We start from the raw sequence: 24228 nt of genomic DNA, 5'->3' as shown, positions 1-24228 counted from the left end.
TCATTACAGGAAGAATAATCACATTACTCGAGCTCATATGACCTGGTAGGAGAAGGCTACTAGGAAGAGGGATGGGCTAAGGGTGGTAAATAGGTGTCTAGAACTAGTAATTATTGCAATGGGATGTACCCAACAATTACACTAAATGTAATGGTGGGGAAAATATTTATTTCAGCAGCTGTATGTTTTTCTCCATCTATCTACACATATCGAAGTTGCAAACTAAGACATATGGGAACTGGGGAATATTTATTGAAGCAGAAGTGAAGTGGCGAAACTATATAAAAACAAACATTGATAATACAAGACAAAAATATATATTCTATCCCAGGCTTGCCTTTTGGAACGTCAAGGGCTCATGTGCGTAAGAAAACGTTTCCCTATTTCACGGAAAGAGTAACCTTTAATTCAAATGCTCTCATTTAGAAAACATGTTTTTTATTTTTATACATCCAATCATGCATTATTGTAATCAACACACTCTTTGTTTCAAGTCAAGCTATCTGAAAAAGAACTCCGTATAAACAAGAAATAATGTTTTAAATCCTTCCTATTTTACAAAATTGAAGTTCAAAATATTGTGCTTACTGGTGCACATTTTTCAAAGCTTACAAATACAATTGCGTCCGCAAATAAATAAAATAGTGCTCACGTTCTAAATAAAGTGATCCTTTCAAATTGGCTTCCCATAGCCTAGCATGAACTGTAAACAATAGTCTTCGATTCAAGACAGTAGCCTATGTCTGGCAAAAATACAAATTAAGCAACGTTGCAATCATTCTATTGAGCTATCAACAAACAACTACAAGACAATAATCAAATAAAGTGCTTTTATGAAGGGTGTTGCGGGACAGGGGTATGGAGAAAGAAAAAGCTTCGCCGATATGTCTCCTTCGTGGAAAAACGCAAGTGTAACCGGTAACAGCCACCACATCCTCATGCAAAGTGTATAGGACATAGATAGTACTTTCATCCAGGTTACCCTTCAGATCAGGGCCTCTACCACATCCTTCAGTATATGGTCCATCCTATTATTGACGTTGCGTCATCTCGTGTCACGTACATGTAGGCCTGTCTCTGCACACCATGTTTGAGAGGAATCAGATTGGGAAATGTGTGACCGAGTCCCTGGTTCTGTGTTCCCGTGTCATCTTCTTCATCTTCATGCGGCGGTTCTGGAACCAGATTTTGACTTGACGGTCAGTGAGGTTGACACTGCGAGCGATCTCCAGGCGGCGATCGCGAGTCAGATACATGTTGAAGAGGAACTCCTTTTCCAGCTCCAGTGTTTGGTATTTGGTGTAAGGACAGCGCTTCTTCCTCCCCGCCTTCGCCCACAGCCATCCACAGGTTGCATCATTTTCGAATGTTGCATCCTCTGTCAAAACAAGACAAAACAAGTCTTTAGTGGTAGACTGGCAGAACGCAAATTCTTTGTTCCAGGATATGCACATTTCTATAATGCTTCCGCGGGCATTACCTGGCTGAGAATTTCAGTTTATTAAGGGATATAATGTCACATGGCATGCCTCTCTCCCCCTTATGTGTGTGTGTGTGTGTGGTGTGTGTGTGTGTGTGTGTGTGTGTGTGTGTGTGTGTGTGTGTGTGTGTGTGTGTGTGTGTGTGTGTGTGTGTGTGTGTGTGTGTGTGTGTGTGTGTGTGTGTGTGTGTGTGTGTGTGTGTGTGTGTGTGTGTGTGTGTGTGTGTGTGTGTGTGTGTGTGTGTGTGTGTGTGTGAGAGAGGTAGTACAATTGTTTTGTGTTCTATTTTCTCCTCTAATTCACTGATTGCTAGTTCTCTGGCAGTTTTCTGAAATGCAGGGTTTGTTATCACGTTATCAACTAATTACATTCTACTTGGGTAGAATGCGTGAATTGGGTACTGTCAAAATAACAAACTATTATCAAAAGGACAAATGGAAATTATGTAGGACTAGACATGCATAGGAGAGGCATAGGAATAGGTCTTACAAGTATGGTACTGAATTTAACGACTGCTGTGCCTACTGGAGTAAATTCAATTTGCCTAGCAACCCATACGTAAAACAAAAAACGATGCTAGACCCATGTTTGCATCAAATCTATTACACATCTCAATATTTTCCTAGGTTTAATTTGTAAATGGACAAAAAGCTAAGTAGTAGTCTATCTGAATGTAGCAGATGATGTGAATGGCGTGTAGCCTTACAGCGAGGCATAGGCTATTGTTAGGCTAAATGATGCTAGCCTACTGAATAAATCATTATATGACAAAGCTCTAATCTGAGTAGGATATAGAAATCAGACGATTTCACACAGAAATGTACAAATTAATTGAACATTTTAAGTAGAAATGGGTTGTTGTTGACCCATTAAACTGTTTCACTAGGCCTATAATGACTATTTATTTTTAATATGCCAAATGCCGTTGTACAACTTATTTCGACATTTACTATTGACAAACATCTTATAGTTGGAAAGAAAAGTATTATTTTGAACAAAATTACGTAATTTTTGAACACTCAATGGCAAATATTGTCATGTGTGATGACTTTACAACCTGAGTTGAAATATGTAAATATTTGGTTCATTGGTTAACGTCCGTGTTATATGACCCCGTTCTTAAATTGGATATTTTACGGCACCTCTCAGTGCTCATTTTTCGAAACTATATACATGTTAGCTATAGCATCTAGCATTGCAACAGGCAAATAGAAGCTAGCATTAGCTTTAGCCTACATTTTATTGTGAGACTGAGTCAGTCGGTTATAGCCTACCCTCACATAAACCTGGGCCCTCAGTCAACTGTAGGCTACACCTAGCTAACTGTCCCTAAACACAAAGGAGACATCCGCTGTTTTGATGTTCAAAGGAGCGCACAGTAAAATCGAGTGCAATTTAGCCTGGCAGGGTAGTTCCGTGCAATAAATTAATTTTGAGCAATGGCTCCCTTTGTCCTATCCTCTCTCTTCCCTTTAACAGCCTTAGTAAAAAAAACACCTTGTCTCGATTACCGGATAATGTTTTCCTGTGGCTATTGCCATGGTCGCGTTCTATCTTTTCAGAGCTTTTTTAAAAACTTTTCATTCCATTTACCCACCTTGCGACTCCTGTCTGGGACCTTTATCGCCCTTGGGTAAGTCTGATGGGGGCTTGTCTCGCCGTAAACCTATGACTAAGTCTTCCGTGTTGGTCTGACTGCTGGCCAGGGTGATGCTGCTGCTGTCGCTTCTCTGGGCTGGACACTCACTGCTGCCCAACGCTAAGTCATCAATAACGCGCTTGATGTCAGTGTCTGGATATGGCAGCACCGGGAAGCTCAAGTGGTACAAATGGCTCGAGACTGAGTGGGGAGTGCGCGGTGGATTGGTCGTGTGCAAGCCGTGCACGCTGTTGTTGTACTCCTGGACTTTGAACCCGGAGTATGACTGCTCCGGGCGGAAGTAGCCCTGAATTGGACCAGAACCACCCGTCATGGAGCCCATCTCTGACATTAGTCTGGTGAAGGCAGACACGTCCGGTGACGGTTTTGAGTAGTTGTCCGGTTCCAGCAGCAAATAGGAGGAGTCGTCTTTTCTGTTTGACGCGCTGTAAGGGCAAGCACTGACCTGCGGCACTCGGACCGGGCTCAAGTGTGGCTCGTCCCAGTTCAGTATTCCCTGGTGGTATTGGTATCGAGGCTGAGCCATAGCTTCTTGCGGCTGCAACGGCTGGTGCTGGTTCATTGTCCCGGGTATGGCCGTGTTTGGCACGGAACACCAGTTATGTTGGACTCTGCGGTCCGGGTCAGGGTGGGCGACAGAGGGGGGCTCCTTTGGACGACAGTCCACGAAAGAGTTAACCAAGGACGCCGTGAAAACGAATCTCTCAGAGAATGACATTGCTAGGACATATTTTCGCGAAAAGAGTCTGGCGAGCAGCTTCCTGCAAGGGACCCAATAGCGTCTGGGGTTCACGGGCAGGCTCCTCCCCTTGCGGTGCTGGTTAATTCAAGCGCCTATATCTGCTATTGCCAGAACTTCATGTTTAATTGATTTCTGTAATAGGTTGCAGATTTCTTATCCATTCTCATAGAGCCATAGCTTATCTTTAATTTAATTAAATGCATATTGCCAATGTGTCAATGGAAGTAGCAGAGTTGTTTTCAAAATGGCTTTCAAAATGGCAGAGATGGACATGTTGTTCACTGCTAGATGGAATATCTGCATTCAATTATATTTTGGACACAGTCGAAGCATCATTTCGCTTCGGCTACAATCCTTTGTTAAAATGGCAATTTTAACAATTTATCAGTCAGATTTATGCCTATAAATTCGACGAAATGTGCAGCAATGTCATATACATCGCAAGAGTTATTAGCTCAAATGCATGCCTAGCAATAGCCTATCACTTACATCATTATGCAGACATTATGACCACATATCTTATTTTAAATGGATGATTACTTCATACTTTGTACAATCACACACTTATTTGTGTTTTAGTACAGGTTATATACAGTGCCTTAGCCATGGCTCCTTATAACCTAATGAGTCATTGCTGTTGATGATTTATATTCTGTAAACTGTGTTTTATTGTTTGTACATAAACCCTCCAGCTTTACAGACAATCTTGAATTTTTCCAACAATGGATAAAATATATAAGGATTCATCTTGTAAATGTATTTTTAGACGCTGTATTGTTTAGTAATAATACAATACTGATAACAATAGTAACAACTAAAGCCTATAGCATTAACAACAATAGTTATAATGTTCTTACCTTTTTAGCAACACATCGCTAATCTACAATTGTTGTCATTTATGTAAAGTACTATTTCAGTCACACCTATAGACACTTTAACATGGCATGAAAACAATAATTTAATGTCTTTCATATTTGGTTAGAGGATAGGCCTTTTCTGGGCACACGAACGAGCTGAAGTAAAAACGAACTGCAGAGTTTTCGATATAGGCTATCTAGTATTACATGTTTGAAATGACACGAAATTAAATGCCATGACCCATAGTCTGGGTTATAACTAAGCCTCAAATTGTAAAAGTATTGTACTTTTTTAAGCAGCAACATTTTACTGGATTAGGCAATATTGCGCAAAGAAAACAGCTGGCATAGCTGGTATGTTTAAAAAAATCTAAATCAAATCCAACATTATTTGTCACATGCGCCGAATAAAAGTGTACACCTTACCGTGAAATACTTACTTACAAGCCCTTAACCAACAGTGCAGTTCAAGAAGAGTTTAATAAAATATTTACCAAATAAACTCAAGTAAAACATAAAAGAACAATAATAATAAAAAGTATCACAATGACATAACAATAAAGAAGCTATATACCGGGGTCCATATTAGTTGAAGTAATTTGTACATGTAGGTAGGGGTGACTATAAGTGACTATGCATCGATAATAAACAGCGAGTAACAGCAGTGTACAAAACAAATGGAGAGTTTCATTTCGAAACACGTGCGTAAATTCTGAATTTAGAAACAAATGAAAACACCTGTATGTCTCAACGATAAAATTACATGTGCTCTTTAGTGCCAAGTATGCGCAAAATATGTATCTTAAATAGGCAGGCCTAGTGCTCATTTCAACAAGGCCCAATCAATGGAGAAGTCTACAGCATTGATGTGAAAGGTTTGATGAAGAAAAAACAAGTTAAGGGACAATGTTCATGTTGAAAATTGACAGAGAATACAGATACTGCTGAATGCAAGTAAAGGTTATAGTTAAAACGAGGTTTACTAAAACAAAGGGACATTTGAACGTTTTGGAAATCTCCCCGAGTCAACATCCTTTGTGGCCTCCAGATGTCACTGTACAGTTGACTCAATCGAAGGGCTCATGACACGCTGAATAGTGGGTACAGATATAACATTGTGAATTTGTAGGGCCTAGAGGTTTATACACCTTTCTTGATGCACTGCATTTACAGGCTAACTAATACACCATTTTGGCTTTGGACAGACAACAAAGACTGCGTGCAACTAATACATAAATATGTAGCTTAATTCTTACATGTCACTAAATTATAGACTAGCCAACTGATCAAAACTAAAAGGTCCGTATGCTATAACCATATTTCGTACATATGAAACACATAGCTAAGAAACATAACTTGCCTACATTCCAATCGAGTAACAAAACATGTTCTTTCTCGCAAACCAATAGGCCCTTGCGACTGCCTATCCGATATTAGAAATGATAGATTCGTTGCAGGTAATCGTTTTGCTAAAAAGCACATTGATCAACAAAAGCACTATTGCAAACTGATAGCCTAATATTTCATGATAAAGTCTATTAGCCTACACATGTTAAGGTCAGACTTCGACAGAAGAATACATAAGCACCGTGTCTGAGGAAAATATAGCCTACATTAGAAGAAAAACTATGTTAAAACTGAGAAAAAACGGACAATTGTTACTGCTTCGGCGTTAGTACTGCATAGGCCTGCACATTTGTCATTAACATAGGTATGTCTATACAAGCATCACCTATATTTAAATTGTTTATATTATATATAATTTACCTATGCTACAGTAGGCCTACGCTACATCATTCAATGTAGCTTTAACTTGGACTGAACACGTAGCCTCGTGGGATGAACTGTTCCCATATTTTCCTGTAAAGCCTGCCCCATGGGATGGTAAATAATAACAAGAATAAGCTATGGGAAGACGCATTAGCCTACAGTAAAACTACACTCAAAAAAAGTGACCAAAACTTACCACACTTCGAGGATATTCACGTATTGACGTAAACATCCTTGGATTAAAGCTGTATGCCTCTTGATCCAAAACCAAACGAATTCGTATCTTCCTTTGCAAAAACGAATCCAATCGTTTCCGGCGGGCCCTTGGCCTCGTTCGTATTCCAGAAACTGCAGTTTTGACGTTGACAACCCCAGTCTCATGCGGCTGTTTACTTTTTCTCTGGCGGGCTGCACTAAAGCAATTAAACATTTGTGGGGGAACTTGGAATGATGGCCATGTCCTAGGAGCCCAGATAGGTTACCATCTTATATGCAAAGTACAATTTTAGACCCAACTTTTTTTGTGCAACGAAGGAACGACAATTTATATATTCCGAACATTCCTTCTTCATAATCACAAATAATTGCTCTCCAAATGGTGACACTAACGACAGCCAAACTCGTATAACTGTATCCATGACTACGGAGCCCCCAGATTGCTATAAAGTTTTACAGCTGATAAAGGCTCTAAATACTATGCCGCTGCTCTGGAAGGTAATGGAATCGATCTTATGCAGATATTTCCTCTCGAAGCTGGAATGCTGGGCTTTTTTTTAAAGACAAACCCACCGGGCTGTCCATGCATGCATGAGTCGTTATCTATATAAAAAAGACTGGTTTTTATGAAAATAGAATTGTGAGTGCATTGCTTGCTGAGAATAGTCAAATAGTGCATTAGTAGAATTAAACCATATTATAACGAGCTGATTTGCATATCTTATAATCAGCACAATGCAAAAGTCTAACCTTGAGGTTGGAAGGTCGAGCGCGTGCACTAAAGAGTTGAGTGCATGGGCTACATTACTGGAAATCGCTATACATAGACTATGTGCTACTCACTGCTTCCTCAAAATAACACGAGTCAATATGTTCCAGCATGGGACCTTTGCCAAATTACCAACACGGGTATTGGTATACCTGTTTGTCTGGTATAGACGAAGTCAGTAGCCTATTCGTAGGTCAAGGATTGAAACAATTCATATAGCATAGTAGTCTAGGCCCATGGCGAATTCTGAATCTCCTCTGTTTACGGTCGTTTCGACTACTCACGCAATAGATACACAAAAATGGCTATTAGAACTGAAAGTTTACCTTCAATACCGTAAGAATCTTCAGCGGTGCACACATTTGAAATACTATCTAGAAATAGATCTACCATGCTCCGTGCAAAATACAAGAGAAATAACCCACTAGGCAAAAACTGGTAGAATCAAAGTTGTTTCACGTCATTAAAAACAACAACAACTATGTGATGATGTTGAATCAACGTGGACAACTGATTGGATTTGCAAAAAATCGTCAATGTAAGGAAACGTAATATTTCTTTCACCCAACTTTGAACCTAAATTGAATGACATGGTGACATGTTTTGTTGATTTCACGTTAAATTCAAGTTAGTTGACAACTAAACCAAATGTAAATGAAAATTACACATTAAACTGACGTCTGTGCCCAGTGGGAACGACAGTAAGTGGTTAACTTTGGGACATACGGACATGGACAAACCCACATGCAAGTTCTGCTATCAATTATACGTTTCCTGTGTCGTAAACCAGAAATGGAATGGCACATTTGAACTTTAACAAGTCTTATCTGGCAGATGACCATTTTGGCATCTAACGCATGAATGGAAGAGCCGAGCAGTCGTTCAATATGAAATCCTCATTTTATATTTACAAAGCTGAACTAGGAGGGGGAATCTAAACAACACGGAATAGATTGCCTTGTGCTTAATGCAGGGTGTTTCACACATTATGAACATTATATTATATACTATAGTGCTATGTATTTCATCATTTTCAATACTTCAATATCCTGCATGTATTGTTGTGATAAATATTACAATTTAAAAACAACAATAATAGCATTGTTGTTGTCAGTAGCAGTATTGTTGACTGTTTTTTTAAGAAGCATCTTTATTGTTGTTACCGTCATTATTATTTTCTATTATTATTATTATCGTAATTGCTATTGTCATAACTCGAAAACGAGGTGAGGCGAGAGAAGAAGGCGGGGTACATTGATTGTTATTTGTTATTGTTATTTATTTGTTATTAAGTAGCTTGCTTCTAGGTAATGAGTGTTATAAGACTGCTTTTGTTTCTTTTAATTGCATCTTTATAAGTAGATTTCAGAACAGCATACTTTAAATCATTTGTATTGCATGATGAGTTATCCTTTCAAAAGTCAATGGATTAATTCTATAACATTTGCATTGAAGACATCCATTAGCGCCATCACAATGAGATGCTCTCAATCTAAAAGTCTTGTATTTCAAAATTGCTCTGTATTTTATATTTCGCTGAAGCCATCTTATTTATCCCACGAATATATGGACAACGGGCAAAGAGCTATGCCTTTGAATTAATATTTTGAGTTGAAATACTGTTCGCCAAGCAAACTGAATGAGAGACGTGACAGTTGGAGAAAACGTCTGCCTTCGGTGTGCAATACAATCCTATGACCAGAAGGTGACAGTGTTGCCTAACTTTGACTCCTGTATTTATTTGTATTTTTATTCAACCTTAATCGTATCAAGGAGTCAAACTGAGACCAATGTCTCTTTTACAGATGAGCCCTGAATGACATAAATGACAGAAAATACACAAATCAATATAAATAGCAAAATGCAAGCAGAAAAACAGGTCATAAAAAAATAAACACATTCATCAGTAATACGGTTCTCAATCAGCTTTCTGAATTGCCATAGAGACACCAGAACATCACCTGTAAGAACATTAACTAAAAGCTGATTTATGTCTGCCAAGGTCTGCAGTGGAGAGTACTGGTGTCTGCCCCTAAAACAATAAGGCAGTGAGAATCTACTCTGTCTTTTTATTGCCACATTACTGATACATTTGTCACCATTTAAAGTTAGAATCCTTAACTTAAACAATTAAAAAGATGTTACCCGCCTATGTTTTAGTCACACACAAAAAACCCTCAGGGATGTGCCTGGGGAAATGTAACCACTATCAAATTCATAGACAGAGCTATGGATCCAAGGACTGACCATCCATAATGTCAAAATGATTGTTGTAACCATGTTTTAAAGCTATACAGTGTTTATTTACATTTATATTGTTCACAAACGTTGGACTAAAACAAGCTTATATTTTGGGTTCTGGTGGGATACAACCGTTTAACAAAGCTCATGCGGTATTTAAGTTATATTCTTCAAGAATCAATGGGTATATATCCTCAATTTATAAGTCCAAAAAATGGATGTAGCAACTAAGGATACTAGCTTTAATCACAAATGCCCAGATATAGACATTTAAGTTTCACTGCAGCATCTGTCTATAATGGGGCCTATGATGGACACAGTATAAAGACTGTCCATGGAGATAACAACCAAACATTGTTTTACACAAGAACAAATGTGAAAAGCAAACTCGTCACAGAATGTGTTTGTCTACTCCATCCAGGGCCGGCTCTAGCCTTTTGGGGGCCCTACGCGATATTTGGTTGGGGGGCGTCATTTTTTATGACAGCCGAGAACAAAATGTACGTTTAAAGTTCATTTCCTGCAATTCTACACCTTTTGCCACGGAGTGTAGAGAAAATGTTGCAGTTTTATAGCTAATTTCCTGCAGTTCTATACATTTTGCCATGACTTATGCTATGAGTGAGAGTGACTAACAAAATCAATGGGGCCCCCTGGGGGTAAGGGCCCTTGGGCACGTGCCCTGCATTTCAGGTTGGTACTCAGATATGATTACTACAAGTTTAGATAACTGGCTAGAATAACGTATCAATCTAAAATGTGTAAGCTGACCGCTAATTGAGTGACTGTCAGTGACTGACAAAAGAGAACAACTGCTGATGCACAACCAAATTGACTAGTTTACACACTTTTGGCCCAAACACTGATGATTTTGATGGTCTGCTTGCAATTAGCATATTAATCCAAATAATATGGTCAAAATCGGGCTTAACAATGACACCCTGTACAGAGTGTCTCTTCCAACATGTTGATATATCAGACCACAATAGACATGGTTTTCAATTCAACCCACAATTCTATCAAGTCACTTTCAATGTCATCCAAAAATCTTCCTCTTCATCATTGTTCCATTCTCTCTATTAGTCCACAGCCGTTAGATGTATTGTTCTGGTGTGCCCCTCTGCCCCTCTGCCCCTCTGCCATGAAAGATGCAAGGATGGGGTCCTCAATGATGAGTCCGCCTTATTCACGATCCCTCTGGAATCTGGGAGACGGAGAAGTTGATTGGTTATTACTTCAGCCTGAAAAAGCCTGTGATTAAATTAACATGCTGATAAGAGAATATTCATAAATTATTTTCCTTGGTTTCCACTCTGCCTACTTGGCATGCATGCAGTATATTACATGGACATGCTATTTATTTGAAAAAAGGCCCAATATCTAATAAACTGCATTCTGAATGGAAAGGGTGTTTTCGTCATGTTTAACCTGTTGGGCAGTGTAGTCTCACACTTAAACATCAATGAAAAAGTATGAAGAACCGCACACTGTATAGTCTACTGTACATGGCCTACAGTAGGCCCTACCAGCACCTGTGTTAAGCAATCAAACATCGATATGTAAAGATGGTCGATAGGCAACCCGTGATCTCATGATGGATTAATTAAAAACTATTAGGACTGACGAACATTGTTATTTATAACGAAGCCACTAAGCCAGTTGATCAATTCAATATCATGCAAACGCATGTAGGCATATGGGCCTACTTCTCAAATTGGAACCAAAACTGCACACTGCGAATAAGTATTTTCCAATAACTCCTGAGTTTTATTTTGTATTAATATATATTTGGTGACAGCCAATCTAGATCATTGGACAAGGGTGAATTATTTTATAGATATGTATTTCAGTGACTGTATTGCCTCCGACAGACAATTACGATGGGGAACACACGCTCAATGTCCCGGGTGCCTATCAGAGCGAGAACAATTCAATAAAGAGCCTTCCTGTAAAACGAGCAGCCTATGTCGTCACTGGGAAGGACCGCCGGGTTTTTCGGAATCGTAAAACACTAGGCCGTTCTCTAATCAGAAGCTCTCGCTTCAAGATCGCGTTTGACCTTGAGTGACCGTGAAAGAGGACAAAACCAAGAAATTCGCTTCTGTCTGTGTAAAGTATCGTTTCTATAACTCTCTTTATTCTATTTGATGTCAAATCCCGATCTAAAGATTGGTATATTTGGTTTGTGAGTGCGGTCTCTGCACAATCCCCCTTGAAGGAGAATTATTCCACCGACCTCATGTGTAGCCAAGCCTACTAGTGGACGCTTAATGTAACTATCTGGTTGCATGTCACTCAAAACGACGCAAGATGGCAGAAGAGAGCCGACCTACTTGAAGACAAGGAAGTTGCTCAAACGTGCCTGTCGCTTTGATTATGCATACGAATTCATTTCAAATGTACCAATCATATTTTAACACAACTATATTTTACAAGTTTATAGTGCAGCCTAGAAGTGAATAAACAATGTTAAATAGTTAGGCTACCCCAACAAGAAGTCCAAATGATGCCTTCCTGCTTTACTAAGTCATTGGGAAATAGGCTATTAACCAAATATGAATACAATTTGAATACATTATTTTACTTTTTCATGTCAATCATCAAGCATCACATTGTACAAAATCAAGAGTAGGCTACCTCATTGCAAGGCTAGTAAAAATGTCAATTTACATACAGAAAAAAAAATAGAAACCGCTGATGCCCAAAATAAGTATTCATGCTTCATGAAGATTAATCGGCGTGAAGCTAACGATAACTTGTTGAATGTCAGAAAATATAGGCCTAGACTCTGTGTCTGGGAGCACGAAATATACTCATATGATTTGAGAATTCAATTGCAAAATCCTATTTCAAAAAAAGGACAATTAAACATCCATAAAATAAGAACGCTTCTGTTGTATACCTTTTCGACAGTATTATTGTTGGGAAGTACTTTTTACAAGATGAACACGGTAGAAAGAAATTCAGCTGGAGGTAGGTCGACTCAAGAACATCTTAGACCACACATAAATACGTTTTTACCATTCTCATCGTATCCTCCTGTATTGTTCCGCTTAGATTACGTAGGACCAGATAACATCCAACATTTTAATCAAGATTTGAAAAGATAAGGCATAGAAGAATAATATAAATATAAATCGGAATTGTATACAATGCATATTATTGTCTTGGTTAAAAAGTAATAGGATAAACAAACAGCTATTGTCTTTGAACGGCTATCAAAGCCTCTAAATAGAGATATTTCATGCGACAATGAGAGCAAATATTTTTATAATCCAAAATTACAACTCAGAATTGACATGTTTTCTAACTATCACAGTGCAATCCGTTTTGTCACCAAAGCCCCATATACTACCCACCATTGCGACCTGTACGCTCTCGTTGGCTGGCCCTCGCTTCATACTCGTCGCCAAACCCACTGGCTCCATGTCATCTACAAGACCCTGCTAGGTAAAGTCCCCCCTTATCTCAGCTCGCTGGTCACCATAGCATCTCCCACCTGTAGCACACGCTCCAGCAGGTATATCTCTCTGGTCACCCCCAAAACCAATTCTTTCTTTGGCCGTCTCTCCTCCTTCCTGTTCTCTGCTGCCAGTGACTGGAACGAACTGCAAAAATCTCTGAAACTGGAAACACTTATCTCCCTCACTAGCTTTAAGCACCAACTGTCAGAGCATCTTTCAGATTACTGCACCTGTACATAGCCCACCTAAAATTTAGCCCAAACAACTACCTCTTTCCCAACTGTATTTAATTAATTAATTTATTTTGCTCCTTTGCACCCCATTATTTTTATGTCTACTTTGCACATTCTTCCATTGCAAAACTACCATTCCAGTGTTTTACTTGCTATATTGTATTTACTTTGCCACCATGGCCTTTTTTGCCTTTACCTCCCTTCTCGCCTCATTTGCTCACATTGTATATAGACTTGTTTATACTGTATTATTGACTGTATGTTTGCTTTACTCCATGTGTAACTCTGTGTCGTTGTATCTGTCGAACTGCTTTGCTTTATCTTGGCCAGGTCGCAATTGTAAATGAGAACTTGTTCTCAACTTGCCTACCTGGTTAAATAAAGGTGAAATAAAAATAAATAAAATAAATATGCCTATGCATAAGAAGAAATGGCTCATTTCGACGGATACACAGGAACCCGCATTGCAGTATTTAGGCAGTAGCTCTTTCAGTAGCCGAGCAGTAGTTATTGATCATTCATCATTGTATTGCTCACTGTATCCGATCGTTTTCTACATTCAGGCTACATGTATAAACAGTTCAATAACTTTCAATTGTAATCGATTGGTCATATTGAAGCCTGCATTTGCGAGACTCTCTCTCGAACTAATAGGGTCACATTATTATTTCTTTACGCACTTATCGAAATAAATACATTGGTAGCATATTACGTTTAGAATGTATATCACAGGAACCACTAAACGTTTTGAATATGGTGTCAGAGGTCAAACACAGCAGGTCTGATTCATATCTCCAAATGGGAATGCAAATAGACTTGTATCAAACATGTAACACAATTCGGATTACAAAGATTGCATTCATTTATCCATGTCCGTTTACTTTGTTCACCAGATGTTATGTAGGCTATATTGACCAATACAGCTTACAACATTATATATAACGTTGTCTATATATCTTAAACGGGCACAATTTTGAAGTTCCACAACAATTTGTATCCCAATGTAAGGATAATGGAATGGTTTTTAACCCGGGAAGCTATTGCCTACCGAAAAATAAAATGTGATCAATTATGGCTGTGGAGAATGAATTAACCGAATTACAAGTTATTGACGATTTTATGTGTTATTGTTTTGGAAAAACGTTAAAATACACAACGGCCTGCAAAAACCAGGATAACTATATCTGGCTATTTTGTGAACGGCGGTTTCGCTGATACACTCCGACACCTGGCATCAACTCTTGTCCATTATAGGCTATGCCTACACCACTACCCCCGAGAGCAATGTCTGGCGTGAGGTGTTGACAAACCACCCACGTCATGATACAAAATGCCCTTTTTTACTGGCCCTCAAAATATGGAATTTGCGACCAGGAATGCGAGTGAGGTCAATTGGGCCTCTGCTTCTAACACGCTGCTGATTCGTGTAGGGCACCTCTGCACTCTGGCGCGGCCCAACACATCTGGACCACATCCACGCGATGCCAGCGGGCTAGTGCACTGGGCTGCTAACAACATCAACGCCTTTCATTACGATTCTAGCTACACCACTCATCCAGATGTACTGAGTCCGATTTTAATGCTTGTGCAAGGCATGAAGCAAGGTTAAAGCGATAGTTTACTCAAATGACAAAATTACACATTGGTTTCCTTACCCTGTAAGCAGTCTGTAGACAAGGTATGACGACAATCCATGCTTCGGTGTAGTTACCCTGGCACTGTTTCCACATGCTAATGTTTTTCAATTTGTGTCATGGGACCGATATTAGCATATCTCGCGCATCATGTCCAAAGTATCTCAAATTATTTGTGAAGCTCAACAAAGTCAGATTTAGATGTTTTGAACAAAATTCGTCCCATGAATTGAATGGGATTTGTGCCACAAATGCTAAAACATTCGCATGTAGAAAGGGAAACCAAAGCATGGCTTGTTAGATATAGCAATGTTTGTGTTATTCGGTCCGATACTGAGGACTTGGGACATAAAATTATTTTTGTAATTGTAGGTCATGAGTTAATATGTAAAGCCATATATGATCATTGACAATATATTCAGCATAATGTTATTGAAATGAATTATTGGTGGGCTAAATAAATCCAAATGTAGCTAACAGCTACAACATAACTAGACTCTACAACTGGAGGTCAGTGCGTAAATGATTTCAATGACAGGGAAAATGATGGAACCAATAGTTAGCCCAGCACAATGTAGAACATTGCCTCACTTTATTCCAAAACCAACTCCGATTTATAAGGTCAACATAATTGTAGTGCCCCGTAAAATTTCACAGATGAGTTGTGTGTTGCATGCCAATACATTTGGTTATTTTACTGCGTAGTCTTAAAGTTATGTTGATCTCGATTTAAGTAGGCGGGCTTTTCCTCTCAATCAGAACGATGCTATGATGTGGTTTCATTGTGCGCGGGTGGGCTGGTGATCATTAGCGCGCTCAAGAGTTCCAACTCGTGTTCCTGTTTGTCAATACCAACACATCTCCCGCTTCTCCCAGTTCCCATGGCGACATAAGAAAAGAAGGCACAAACCTAACCGGATTCAAGATATACACTGAGTAGCCTAGCCCATGGTCAAACGGCAGGCCAAGTCCATGCTGTCACCCTTTAGTATAATTTCCTCTCATATTATTTTCAGTATAGTCTTTATTCCTCTTAAATATTGTTCATTTTTATCCCTGTAGGTAGCCTAGCCTTGTCTTCCAGAGCCCCATTTATTCAGCCATATCCGGCAGCTGAAAATACAATAATCTAGGCCTGGTTGAATGCGTCTATCCAAAAGTCCCGTTGCTGGGGTATGGGTCCTATCAATAACTTTTGGCATGTCACTCTACAAGGAAGGTAAATAACGGCATACGAATACATACCTAACATGATGAGAGCCTTATCAATTCATCTTAATGACTCTCCTTTCTCAATGTAATGTCAGTAAGTATCCAGCTATTGGCTATACGTTTGGTAGTTTATTAATGGTAATATGTACATTCGAAAAGTTTGTAGACATAAATATTGGACACCTAACTGTTCAGTGTTATGGAAGGCGTATGTGACATAAAACAAATATATAAAACAGTTTTAAAACAGGGTTCTTGGTAGCATTTATATTGGACACCTAACTGTGAAGTGTTGTGGAGGGCATATATGACAAAAAATAATAATATATACAAATTAAAATGAATATTCAAGATTCAGACATACAATACACATTAGAATAGCCTACAGTTTTTATTTTTAAATAGTTAGAGCTAACATGCCTAATAATAATAATAGTATGTTGAATAAATATAGGGTAAACAGATAAAAGTTGTTGAAAATGATAGGCCTATGTGACTTTTGAGCATCTACACAGTGCAAGGCCAACAATTTGTTTTGCTCAACAACAACAAAAAGGCATTTCAGTTATTTCCTCCGAGCTTTCAATCCTAAAATGTGGTGTAGCCATATCATAGTGAGCCGTTCAAAATAGCAAATTAAACCACTTATATGGGAAAGTAAGCACGTGCACCGCCAGAAAATATATTTACAGTTGAGTTCATGATCTATTGGAATAGTGTTGGCACCAGCTGATGTGGCTGTAAGAAACATCATTTGTTTCTACAATCTACATGCTCTTTATAAAACCACACATTTGGGGAAATTCTAGCTCAGCTACAGTTTAGCTAGGCTATTAGTGTTGTGCTTTTTTAAATGTGTCTTTAGGTGGGGATTTTCATATATTATCTTTTCCCACAATATCATCTTACATGTGTCTATTGTTCATCTTTGTAAATATTGTATATAGATATCGCCTATGTTTTCATGTGATTTTGACCTTGTCCCCATATATACTATATGGGAATACAGGTCTTATTCTCAATTCATTAATCCATGTAGGCCTGTGTGTCACCTTGCAGCTCAGGGAGCTCAGACTGAGCTGACCACTAATTCTAGGTGCATCGTTGGAGGCCTGGTGTGTAGAGTCATTTCCTCTTCCTCCTGCATGCAGCGAATACGTTTTGAGCCTCAGGTCTATTGACCACCTCTATCCAGACAAGGGCCAGACTACTTATTGTTTACAAGATGTCTCAAGTTCAACTGCAAAGTCCACCGTGTAACAAAAGACTGTCCTCAATGCAGACTAGGGGGAAGGGGAGTCTGCAAAGGGAAAGAGTGTAATAAACGGGGGAAGGGGGACGAGGGACTGGACGTGAACTTGAGAGAGAAGAGACTGGCGCATTCTTGAAATGAAAGCATGCTCTTGGGACGGACAATTGAAGATATATATCGCGGGATCGAGCTTGGACTCTCCTGCTTGTCTTCAAGCAAGCCACCAAAAGCACTGTCAAAATATTCATATTTTAACAGATTGACATATTCATTAGCAATCTGCCTTGTTTAAAGAAAAAAAGGACATATTTTAAAGCACACTCAGGAGTTTCAAAGATTAGCCTGAGTGGCCGAATGTCTCAAATCTAGAATATGCCTAAAGTTACCATGTCCTAAACATTTCATAGAATTAAGCCTATTAACTGATTTACCCCATTTCATTTTGTGTAACTTTCCCATCACAGTAGGTCATATTCTAGAAAATACTCAAATTGAATATAGGCCCACTGAAATCTATATTTTTAAATGTGATTCCATATACCCTTCAAGTTTCACAGACATAAACATTGTCCCTGTCAAATACATCGAATAAAGTAAAGTAGGCCAAACTAAGATATTAGAGCATAAATATGTGGCAGAGCCTGTCCTATCAATAAATTCGTTTTGGAACACTTCAGAGTTGGAATGCTGTGTGATGATGATAAGATCTGTTGCCTACTTCAAAAAGCCACGAGATGCTATTCTTTGTGTTTATGTTACAAGTTACATCTCTGTGAATCTTGAACAAAGCTATAGGCTATACTCCTAACCCTGATATTGTATTGGTAGTTGGGTATCAAGCACACTCAAGTCCCCGAGCGTTTGTGTTATGAGAATATCTTAAATTGACAAAAGAAAAATGTCGATCACAGTGAAGACAACGTTCAACAAAAAACAAAATATTTCTTCTGTACTGCGGCACTATAGGCTACAACGTCAATCTTCCGTCACTCCGGAGTGGGATAAGCCCAGATGCACGTAAAAGGTCTTGAAGTGGCTATAGGCCATACGAAATGGGAAATTGATATATTTCCTATACAATGATAACATATCGACCAATTACAATTTATTATTGTAAATAGAAGAGTAAAACCATTCATTATAGGGTCTGGTATTTCAACTGAGGGAAAATGCAGCTTTATTGTATTGCTGGTGGAAAGCTACTTCCGTGCTTGATGTTCATATTGTGTGTTTTCTAAAGGAGGAGAAGGAACTACCATTAAACCACAACGTAAACACAAAGCAGACGCGCCGTTTGTTAGAATGCTTTTGTCAAGTTCAATGTTAACCAGCGGTGGAAGGAAGGATATTCTGCATTTATTGCCTAGCACAGTTAGGTGCAAGGCACGTCTAGCCTACGCTGTTGGTCTGAAAAGCAGCACCGCACATGCCGTTAAATCTGGACTGAGAAATGACTTGTCCATTCAAAATCTCCATGAATTGGCTATAGGCCATGTTGATTATCATTTATTCTAATGCACAAACTTAATCAATAAGATATACTGGGGGGGAAATACATCATTAAATTGTATTTAAAACAATGAAACTGAAATAACGACTTTACAAATTTGGTTTCAAAGGGCATGCATTGCTATTTACTGAGGCTTACCTGAATTATAAATGCTTACGGGGCACAAAAAGCTGCACACTCAAAGTAATACAAGCGCCTTAGGTTGTGTTGAAATAGGCCCATGAGGTCTAATAGCTGTTTTTATCGTCTTATTTTGGTATCGTATGTCAAATAAATTATGTTTGGTCTGATAGTAGCACCAGGATAATATCATAACATTTATGGGTTTGGGTTGGAATACTAAAAAACTCCAACATTTCCAAAAGTCTCTCGCAATGCGTAAAGCGGCACAAAAAAAAGTGCACAGTGTTCAACGGGCTTTGATATCGTTCCTCTCAAATTCTGTCAGGATCCATACCAAGCACAAACTTCCCCAATCAAGGTTGGAGCATTAGATTAGTGCTTCAGCTCGTCTTTGTAGTTGTTGCATTTATCAATGGTAGAGTGAAACAACCTGTATTATTATTGCATGACTATGCTGGCTGTCTGAGCGTTGCCTATGCTACATATGGCACATGTTATAGTACGCCTACGTCTTAATCAATGCGTCGGTAGTGTATGTTTTAATCTGAAATGTCGCTCCGCAACATTTTTCCATTGGCAACATTCCCCAAAAGTGTCTATATTTTCCCAGCGAGCGAAATACATGCCTATGTGGTGTGTCGACTTGCATTTAACAGAGCACAGCAAAAAAGAAAGCAACAGGACGATGCAAAGGTGATGATGCAAAGCCTTTGAATAACGACGCACCTTTTACACCCTGACTAATCTAGACCGGCGTTAAGTGCAGTATGCAGCCGGAGCGCGCCTTAGCTCTGCTCACTATCCAACAATTAAACTGTTCGGAACCGGACAGATGCGTAAATCACGTCTCAAAAGACTGTTAAACAGATTATAGTGCGTAAATCTGCTTATCCAAACGAGCGAACATTCGGATAATAATATTTCATACAGTTACGCAGGAGGATAGCCACTATGAGATCCTCTGAACACGAAGGGAAGCATGTGTGGGGCACCAAGGCTAGAAGCTACTTTGAGGGCCTTTTCCATAACAAGAGTGACACAAAATAATGTTTATGTTGTGAGATTTACTATATATCCGAGATATGGACAACTGAAGATAATCAGATATAGCATAACGGTGGCTATAGGCTATTCATGGGGACATAGAAACACCCCGTTCCCCGAGTAAATGTTCATGATTAGCGTTATTGCTGATCTGGTGAGCACGTGACACTCAAGGTCAAGGTCAAGGACGGATTAAGGAATTCTGCATACTCTTACTCTTCATACTCTTCATACTCTTCATACGCTTTTTTCTTCTTGAACATAAACATTCCTCGTATCCACCAAGAACATGATATATAGACTAACAACCAATATTGAATATGCAACTCATTTCTTGACGCTTGAAGTGAATTTAATTTGTTTTAGTTTGCAATTAAAGGCCTATATCTATAGTCAGTTTAAACTTTGTAGCCGTATTTGACTGATTTCGTGTTGAATAGGCTAGTAATTATGTTAATTTTAAAAAGAAAATAGGCCTACCAATTAACAAAATCCTGTCTAAACCATTCATATATATTTTGAAGTAGCCTATTGGCCTAGGCCTGCGTAAACCTCCAAGGGTTCCAAGAGTATTAATGAAGCAGTAATAAGAGCAGTAGGTGATACAAGTAAGGCTAAGTAATAACATACAACACATTATATAGCTAGCCATTTTAAATATGGCTGTGTTTGCAGGTCTTCAACTTTCAAAGTGTATTTAAGAAATAAGGCCAGAGGGGGTGTGGTATATGACCAATATACCACGGCTGAAAGGCTGTTCTATTTCACGACACAATGCGGAGTGTCTGGACACAGCCCTTAGACGTGGTATATTGACCATATACTTTAAACACCAGAGGTGCCTTATTGCTATTATAAACTGGTTACCAAAGTAATTAGAACAGTAAAAATACATGTTTTGTCATACCCGTGGTATACTGTAAGAGTACACCACGGCTGCCAGCCAATCAGCATGCAGGGCTCGAACCACCCAGTTTATAATAAATTATATATTTGGCATAATTGGCACAGTAGCTTTTACCCATCACCAAAATCATTAGCCCCAGAAAAACTGTTATTTGGCACGAAAAGCATGATGTTATTTGTAAAGGGTATGGATACTTTAAAAGTAATATTTTTAATATTTTTGATAAGTAATATTTTTGATGCAGCTTTCATGATGGAGCATATTACGTCAAATGAATCACCAACTTAATGCGTAAAACTCATATTTCACATATATCATAAACGGTTTGAAATAACTTTACATTGCACTGGAATTTCTGAACTCCATTTCTTGGTCTTAGACCATCCCTATTTCAATGTGTACATTTACCAATCATTATTCTATTTTATCTTTAACTATCCCTATTATAAACAGGGTTTGCAAACATAATCACATTATATAACACATATATTCCACGGAGTAACATTTAATGTATACAACATACTGGGATTAAAACAATTTATTAGGCATTACGCTATATTTTTTAAAGTACTGTTTTACAAGCGTTATAAACAGTATAGATTGGGAATATGATTGCATAATACGTTTCCTATTCTACAGCAGTAACAACATTGACATACCTAACATATAGCCTATATATACCTCCATGTATAGCACGAGTTAAACAGTTAAGCAGACGTAAGTGTTACATTAAAGCAGGCAAGTGCTGTATTTACAGGCCTCTAAAACAATGTCTTTAGAGGGCTTGGTTCTTGTTTTATTTCTTCTTTTCTAAAGACGAATTGGCGATGCAATTGCGCAAACAAAATAGCACACCAAATTCCAATCCAAAAAAAAATGTACCACGTCGACGTTTTCTTTCCTTCATTTTTTGTTCATACAGCAAAAACAATGTCCCTCGTCCAAATCGTCTAGGTCAAGCCTGACTGACTACGGCGCACTGGTCTTGACTTTGGCCACGAACTTCTTCTCTTTAACTCTCCTGTTTTGAAACCAGATCGTAATCTGCCTTTCCGACAAGTTGGTTCCTGCTGAAATCTTTCTCCTCTTATCTTTCGTGATGAATTTGTTGGCGGCATACTCTTTCTCCAGTTCCTTTAGCTGCACCTTGGTGTACGGAATCCTTTTCTTTCTACCGCGACGAAAGGAGTTGCCATCGTGTTGGTGGGCCACTACATCTGCAATGGACAACAAAGAGAAACTGAAGTCTGTAAAATGTGCATTTTATTCTATAATTCAGTCTTTCTCATTGCAAGGGATAACCCATGCTGCGTTTTTGAGAAACGGAAGTGTATAACTGCCTACATATTGACGAATTAACACTACAATGAGGGATTCAGAAACTCAGAAAACCAGGAAGACCAAAATGGTCGCTCATATGAACGTACGTGCCTATACCGAGACACATATTACAATTCAATACTCAGCCCAAACATGCGATAGAATAAGGGAGTGAAAATCATAATGCATTAGATGGTTTGCGAGTAATGCACAGAATGAAAGGTAATTGTATTGCGTGATCATGCATTAGAAAAATCTTGAATTAATTTGCCTCATATAGGCTATCCAATCCATGTCACAATGTGTCCCATTACAGTAATCTAATAATCTACTAAAAAAGTGTGCAGAGCATATGTTTTTACCTGCCAACGCAGATTTCCAAAGGTGTCCGGCTTGACTCTGGTCCTTTGAGCAGTACATCTGGCCGCCCCAGCCATTCGTCAATGCCCACGGCTGATAGCTGTCCATTGGAAGCAGCGTGTCGTGACGGGGCTCTCCTGCCCCGAGAGTCTGCACAACCGACACGTCCAGGTAGCTCGCCATGGACTGGTAGGGGCTTGGGTATCCGTGGTAGAACGCAAATTCTTTTGCCCGGCTCGGGTATTCTTCAGATGTGACCGGGGTGTCCATGTATTTTTCCGCAGAGTAACTGAGCGCGCTGGGCTGGGTGCAGGACTTGAGCGAACCCCGCCCCATTCTGCAGGGATAATAGCCGTTGCCAAAGTACCCATAGGGTAAGGGACCTGTGGAGGAGCCTTGAGGGACCGCGGGGCATGGTGTGCACTGTTTGCCTGGTTCCCCGGAGCTTGAGCCCGATACATCCACCGCGGAGTAGCCGGAGCCGTGCACCAGGCTAGAGGGGTGACCCCCCAGAGCGGAGTGGGCCATCAGATTCCTGCACTGGTTGGCCGCGAAATTGCCGCTACCAACCAGACCCTCCATGTTCTTGTTCAGCTCATCCAAGTTGTTTTCATACACAAACATAACCGTGTCCGCCCAGCGAGGATTCAAGACCAAGGAGGTGGTCATATCACGCTCACCATTCGGGCGGAGAATTCTGTTTCAAAGACCCAAGTCCAGAGTAGGACACCAGGTTACATCCACAGCTGGATTGACGCAACGGACCAAGACTTGGAATGGCGCGTCTCCATTGGATGAAAAGCTTACCACGTGATAAGTACAACAAACCCTTGTTGGGGATGTCAGTCAAATACATTATTTCTATTGCTTTGGAGAAATGACACGAGATACTCTTCAGCGTATTGTTTTGTAATTTTCTATTCCCCAATTGTTGTGTTTCCTGCGGTTTCCATGAACACGCTGTCTGGAAGAAATAGCACAATTCAACCTCTGACTACAATTCTGAAGCACAGCATTTCAATAAGAACGGTGTACAAAAGCCTTTCTACATGCATTTCGTACTGGATTTGTAGGGTGAAAAAAGCTTCCCAAAGCTCAATGCGCCTAGCTCTCCAAAGGCCAGTGGAAGCAGACCAACTAGCATGTAGCCCCTAAGATAACCATGCAAAGGACTACCTATGTTAATTATGGCACGTCAAGCAATGATGGCATGCGGACTATTTTACCTATGACATCTAGAATGCGCAGAAAATCTGGGAATGAATCACTTTGGCAATCACTCCAACAAAAGTCTAGTAATAATGTAACCCTGCTTGTTTTGTTAAACGATTGCATAAAAATCATATTGGCCTCACATAGGGAAATGGTCATTCAAAATTAACACTGTTAAGACATACTTTAAAAAAAAACTTTCACACAAAATGACTATTAAT

The 24228-nt window shown here is 39.3% G+C and overlaps 2 protein-coding genes across 2 annotated transcripts; both read right to left on the bottom strand.

Moving 5' to 3' along the window:
* Positions 1-230: 230 nt before the first annotated feature.
* LOC124000206 (homeobox protein Hox-B10a-like) lies at positions 231-3904 on the bottom strand. The gene is made up of 2 exons (XM_046306410.1): positions 3079-3904; positions 231-1378 (listed from the first exon to the last, which is right to left on the bottom strand). Exons 1-2 carry the CDS (start codon positions 3857-3859, stop codon positions 1101-1103), a joined length of 1059 nt encoding a protein of 352 aa, XP_046162366.1. The 5' UTR covers positions 3860-3904; the 3' UTR covers positions 231-1100.
* A 17734-nt stretch (positions 3905-21638) lies between these two features.
* On the bottom strand, positions 21639-23491 carry LOC124000404 (homeobox protein Hox-B13a). The gene is made up of 2 exons (XM_046306729.1): positions 22798-23491; positions 21639-22332 (listed from the first exon to the last, which is right to left on the bottom strand). The coding sequence occupies exons 1-2, from the start codon at positions 23462-23464 to the stop codon at positions 22085-22087; spliced, it is 915 nt and encodes a 304-aa protein (XP_046162685.1). The 5' UTR covers positions 23465-23491; the 3' UTR covers positions 21639-22084.
* Between the last annotated feature and the right edge of the window lie 737 nt (positions 23492-24228).

Source organism: Oncorhynchus gorbuscha, linkage group LG16, assembly GCF_021184085.1.
Source record: "Oncorhynchus gorbuscha isolate QuinsamMale2020 ecotype Even-year linkage group LG16, OgorEven_v1.0, whole genome shotgun sequence".
NCBI lineage: Eukaryota > Metazoa > Chordata > Actinopteri > Salmoniformes > Salmonidae > Oncorhynchus > Oncorhynchus gorbuscha.
The sequence above is the reverse complement of the archived record's forward strand: the minus strand, read 5'-3'. Positions and strand labels throughout refer to the sequence as shown.